This window comes from Crinia signifera, chromosome 12, assembly GCF_055691185.1.
Source record: "Crinia signifera chromosome 12, ASM5569118v1, whole genome shotgun sequence".
Classification (NCBI taxonomy): Eukaryota; Metazoa; Chordata; class Amphibia; order Anura; family Myobatrachidae; genus Crinia; species Crinia signifera.
The window spans coordinates 26988413-26994656 of NC_139228.1; the positions used below are offsets into that span (position 1 = coordinate 26988413).

Sequence of the window (6244 nt, forward strand, 5' to 3'; positions counted from 1 at the left end):
TACATTAGCTCATAATGGCTAAAATGAATCTAATCCATACAATATATATATATATATATATATATATATATATATATATATATATATATATATATGGGAGTCAGAGAGTGATGTTGACCACCTGGGAGCCGTGAGGGTCTGAATCGGCCTGGGAGTCAAGAGGAATGTCGATGGCCTGGGAGCTGAGATGGGTAATGGGGAGGTAGGGGTTTGGGAACCGCACAAGGTTCTACCCACCAAGTGTGAATTGGGTCAAAGGGGACCCCTTTCACCACTGAGGTGGGGTTCGGCCTGAGTTGCCTGATACCAACTTCCTAAGACGTTATGTCCCTATGCGGGATGAAGGGTCTGTGTATGTTGGTGGTGCTCCCCTGAGTCCGATATATATGCACAATTGGGGAGAAGGGAAAGTAGACTCTTTTTGTGGGGCACTCTTTGTTTCTGATTTAAAACTTAGCTTTTAATATTTTATATTAAGATAGGGCGGACATACACTGAGCTGAGATGGGTGTCAACAGCTTGGGAGCCTAGATGGGTGTCGACAGCCTGAGAGCTGATATGGGAATGGCCTGGGAGCCATGGGCAAATTGTGTAGACATGAGAGTCGACACCTGTGTCGACTAGGGATGAAGCTGGGAAGCTCAGACCTCTTCTCCTGGAAGGTATAGATGTTATTAGCTGGGAGGTAACCTTGCAGGTGAATGGTTAACCAGGGAGGTTGAATAGGCAGTAATTTACAATGTATTTTGCCTTGCAAGTGAATTCCCCTTTAGAACAACATTCAAGTTCAGCAGGCATCCCACACAGTCATCAAATCTAGCCCCAAGTGCGGCTTGCATTCCATTTGGAAAATAAACATGTTCACAGTTGGTATAGCAGTTGTCTATTGTCTTTATATAGAAGGATCTCTGGTTTCCACTTATGTGTTCCAGATGCCCAACTAATACAACTAACATTAAATGTAGCAGTCTGTTCTAGACAGTATGGAAGAGCTTATCTTTCTCTATATGAATTGGTATGTTTTATCATTATTTTGGTTTGGTTTGAAGAGATCGATTGCTTGACTAGACTTCTGGAACTATCTATTGTGGCACTTCCTGCTGCGATTTTTGATTAATTGGGCAGTATTCAATGTGATTATTCTCCGTGCATGGCAAGCGTTTTTTTTTCGCTCGCCATGCATGTGGGGGGGAGGTGGGCTCCCCGGGAGCCAGGCAGCACAGGCTGCCCCCCCGGGAGAGCCAACAGGGGGCCGGGTATTCACTGCACCCGATCGTGCATATGTAATGATCGGGTGCAGTGAATATATGAATATCTAATGTGCGGCTCGGCTCCCGGCCCCCTGCTCTGTGTAAAAAAAAAAATATATATATATATATATATATTTTTTTTAAATTAAACATATATTCATGTGCTATAAGCACATGAATAAAAATAGCATGCCCTTTCACAGATTAAAATTCCTGATTTTTTGACACCAAAATTAAAACAAAAATTGTAAAAGTTCACATTCCACTTCTCCATGAAAAGATGGAGAATTGCTACACGGAGAGACACGGCGAAAATCACTTAGAAAGACGGCGAGAAGTGCACGTTGAATAGGGTTGCTCGCTTTTTGAGAGCAAAAGTCTCCGTCCAACGTGAGAAAAGCACAAACTCGCCATAAAACACGGAGAATTTTTCTCATTGAATACTGCCCATTGTATTGTAATGGTATCTAGATCAGGCCAATGCTAGTGGTATAAATTTGCTGCTTTATGGCTGGTGTGTGCTCTTGTCTCTGATGTAATGTCCTGAAGAACATCCTGGCTATGAATCAATATGTGTACCTGCTATTTGTTTGTCAGTTGTTAATTTAATTTTTGCATAAAGCCTGAAGAGTGCCTAAGCTTTTCACCTCTGGATATTGGAATGAACTGTCTCTAACCGGATCACCTCCCCTTACCCAGTTGTAAACATTTGGCTGAGTACCAAGTATTTTTATCAATTTTACTGTCATTGGAAAATAGTAAAGATGCAGGCTACCCAGTTCTTGATGAACCAGTATATTTAGAGAATATTATATTAAAGTTATTTACACAAATTTATTTACACATTTTCATTTGCAAATATATATTTTCCATATTGTTCTTAGGAAATCAAGTCATAAAGATGGAAGAATTAAACATAACAAAGGTCAAAGTATTTATTCTCGTGGGATTCTCCGATCTCCACCAATACCAAATCTTGCTCCTCGTTGTTATATTACTGATGTATATTACTACTGTTGTTGGAAACTTTTCAGTTCTTGTTCTTGTTAAGGCCGGACCCTCGCTCCATTGTCCAATGTATTATTTTATCTCTGTATTTGCAGCTTTGGAAATATTATTTGTGTCTGTTACTGTTCCCAATCTTCTAGCTAATTTGACTGTGAGTGGCAAGAAGATCTCTTTTATTGGATGCTTTGTACAGTTATACTTCTATGGTGCCCTTGGAATAACCGAATGTTATTTGCTTGCAGTTATGGCTTTTGACCGAGATTTAGCAATTAATCATCCGTTAAGATACTCGTCAATCATGAACCATTTATTTGTTATATTTCTGGTGGTTACACCTTTCCTAATCAGTTTTATTGTTTCTTTAATGCCCATATTCGTCACAGCTGACTTAAAATTCTGTGGACCCATTGAAATAAATCACTTCATCTGTGATTTGGCCTCAGTACAGAAGCTTGCTTGTTCTAGTCCCATCGCCAGTAGATTAGTGAGCAGTGTGGGATCTGTTTTTGCAAGCCTTACTCCTTTTGCACTTATTTTAGGATTCTACACACACATCATTATTACGATTGCCAAAATCAAGAGCGTGGAAGGTAAACACAAAGCATTCTCCACTTGTTCCTCCCATATGATAGTTTCCTGTCTATTCTTTAGTACAGTCATCATTGTCTACATAAACCCACAGGGCAATCAGTATGATAAGTTCCTTGCTCTAATGTACACAGTCATCGTTCCTATGCTGAATCCTTTTATTTATACTTTGCGAAACAAGGATGTTAAGGAGGTTCTTCTTAAGACAATGTTGCACAAATTAAAAGACTGAGATGATCCAGGATAACTAAGAAGATCCACAACGAATGCATCTCATTAGGGCTTGTAATGTAAAGATCAATTTTATTGTATGATAAATGTGTACTCTCGTGAACTGGGTGATGCGTTTTTTTTTTTTTTTAAATAAAGCATTATTAGATTTTATTTAATGGGTGCCACAAGTGGTTTGCAGTATCATACATAAGGCACACATTAGATAAATAGAGGATAAACACAACATTACAGTAAAATGGATAACAAGAAACAACTAGCACCCCAAATCTCAATGCACAAAACAGCTGAGATGTTAGGTGAGTAAAGGAGTAATTGTCATATTACGTAGAGAGTGCAGAAGTTTGAAGAGATGGGGAGATGCACGAGATGGAGACGGAATGGAGAGGTGAAAGTGAGGGAGAAGAGAGCTGTGAGAACAAGAGGGAAGCACTCACTGCTCCAGGGAGCTTACAATCTAGGGAAAGAGCGGAGACCAGTGAAATGAGGCATGAGCAAGGAAGGGGACCTGGGTACATTTGCTGCCAGGAAGTCTCTCTCATGTTAGAACCTGTTTCACTCTTTCTTTGAAATTTATTTTTCTGTGTGTCTGGTTCCTTTTGCAGTTTAAATGAATATAGTTGAAGTTAAGGTGGGTTGCATCTAGTTTAATCTTTTGTTTCCAGTTTTCTGGTTGATAATGGTCCAGAAAAGGATTTCATTTGTGTAGACTATGGTAAATCAATGTATTTCTCTCTATGGGTGGGATGTACTAAGAGGAAAATGCGGTAAAACCCCTGTTTTACCGCATTTTCAAATGTACTAATACCTGGCCGCCGCGTCATCGCAGGGCAGGGTATCACCACGTTTGGGTTAGTCTATGGGCTTCTATCGCCATCTGCTGCCCGCCATCCACCGCAGACTCCTTCCCCCCCTCCCCATCCTCGTGAAACTCCTCCTCCCCCTAGCATATGGAAGAGGAGACACTGGGGACAGACACGCTGAGCTGGGATGTTACGGAGACCCCCGCACACCACATTACAGGTATCGCGGGGGGCCTCCATCACAACACTTAATACATATGAGCTATCATCGCTGCGGTGGCGCGGCAAGGGGCAGCAATGTGATTTAATACATCCCACCCTATAACCTTTCTTAAGGATGGTACATAAATCCCACTGTTTTTAGACTTTCAATGGTGAGATGTCATCAAGGGGATTTGCTTGATAAAATCTCCTTGAAAGAGAAAGACAAAACGTATTGGGATTTCTGTACCTGGACACTTACATTGACAGGTAAGATCATTTATGTTTTCTTGCACATGTGTTTTCTTACCATTTTCCTGCAGTATTAAATCTTTGTATTTTCAACCTTGATATCTCCAGTTTATGGACTTTGCTTGATAGGAATACGGTGTTCTTACTAAGGTTATTTACAGTACATTTTATGGTCTATAGCAGTGGTTCCCAAACTATGTGCCGTGGCTCCCTGGGGTGCCTCAGGAGACTTGCAGGGGTGCCCTGGGCTTTTAGTCCAGGACAAATTAAAATTATTTATGATCAATTTAACAGGCAAAACCAGTGATGGTGGCTGCCAATATTAACATACATGGACAAACAGTAGCAAGTCCTGTCCCTCACACAGGGCCGTACTGGCCACCTGGCACTTCTGGCAAATGCCAGAAGGGCCGATGGCCTTGTGGGCCAGTTTTTTGAAGACTGCAGTAGCGCCACTGATGCCTCCTGGGCTTCATTGTGTTCCGCCCTGTGTCATTAACATATTTACACATTAGCATATTGACGTGGAGGCACTGGTGCGCAAGCGCTGCTGTCCTCCACTGGGAACAGACCCAGCCAATGTGTGCGGCTTGCTGCGAGCCCGTGGCAGGTGTGTAACAGTGGTGGTAGATGACCAGCCCTGGAGAGGCCGTACACTCTGCACATTCCTTCTAATTACTATCTATATGTATTATTCTCACTATATTATTAATTAGGTCACGGCGCAAAGCTTTTACTTGGAGGCTTTTTTAGTATTTATTGCGCAATTTACTGTGTGTGTGTACAAAAAGAGGTAAAGGTGTTTCTCCCAATGGTAAGAAGAATACGTCCCTATTAATAAAGGGACGGTCCTCTTTTCCGTATAGGTGAGATAATGTATAATTCCCCAAACTTTCCTTCTCCTGATGAAGGGGTCTTCTTCTCCGTATCAATGGTTTAGTGAAATACAAATTTTAATCCCTGGGACCAACCGTAGGGGGCAGAATTCCCTCCAATGACATAGGTACCGGAAAAAAATGAATAGAAATGGTACATAGAGTAATACCATTTATTAGACACAACATAAATTTACACAAAACATGAGGTAGATAGTGGCCAATTACCCAGATGTTGGAGAACTAAGGTTGTACAAAGTTCTCAAATGCGCATAAGAGGAAGGTGAATACCCGGGATCCACCTTCACATCCAGGCAAGTGGGTAATAGGTTCAGCGTCCAGTCCTCAATAAAAGCAAACAGGCAACAGGAGCTCCAAACGCGTTTTCGATCATCTGCTGTGATCTTCTTCAAAGGGAGTGCTCCTGTTTGCCTCTCCTTCCTATTTAGCATAGCTTTGTCCAATCAGATCTGTCCAACTAAAGTCCACCCTAAACTGCCGCCAATCAGAATAGAGGTATTCAATAAGAGACACCAGATCAGTATCTCCGTTACACCGGAAGTGTCCCACTTCCGGGTTGCGTTCCATGTGTATAATGCCCCAGACGGAGGCAAGCGCATCTGATATGTTGCGTCACTTCCCCCGGATGTGTGGCTCCATAGAGTCTCCCGCCGCCATCTTAGTAGAGGAGAAGACCCTGTAATCGGAGGTGTAGTTCATATATAACCTCCCCAGGAGAAATGTGTCTCCATATTCAAGTTCCCAGTCGCCATTTTGTTGGTTAGATAAATTCAGACGCAGCCCAGCAGACAATCCGAGGAATCAGGGATGTCCTTGGATGTTGTTGGCTGGTGTTCTAACCAACAAAATGGCGCGTTTGGAGCTCCTGTTGCCTGCTTTTATTGAGGACTGGACGCTGAACCTATTACCCGCTTACCTGGATGTGAAGGTGGATCCCGGGTATTCACCTTCCTCTTATGCGCATTTGAGAACTTTGTACAACCTTAGTTTTCCAACATCTGGGTAATTGGCCACT

At 42.2% G+C, this 6244-nt stretch overlaps 1 protein-coding gene across 1 annotated transcript; it reads left to right on the plus strand.

The window, feature by feature from the left end:
- Positions 1-2151: 2151 nt before the first annotated feature.
- On the plus strand, positions 2152-3078 carry LOC146049508 (olfactory receptor 5AN6-like). Its single transcript, XM_083166049.1, has one exon. It carries the CDS (start codon positions 2152-2154, stop codon positions 3076-3078), a length of 927 nt encoding a protein of 308 aa, XP_083022175.1.
- The last annotated feature ends 3166 nt before the right edge of the window (positions 3079-6244 follow it).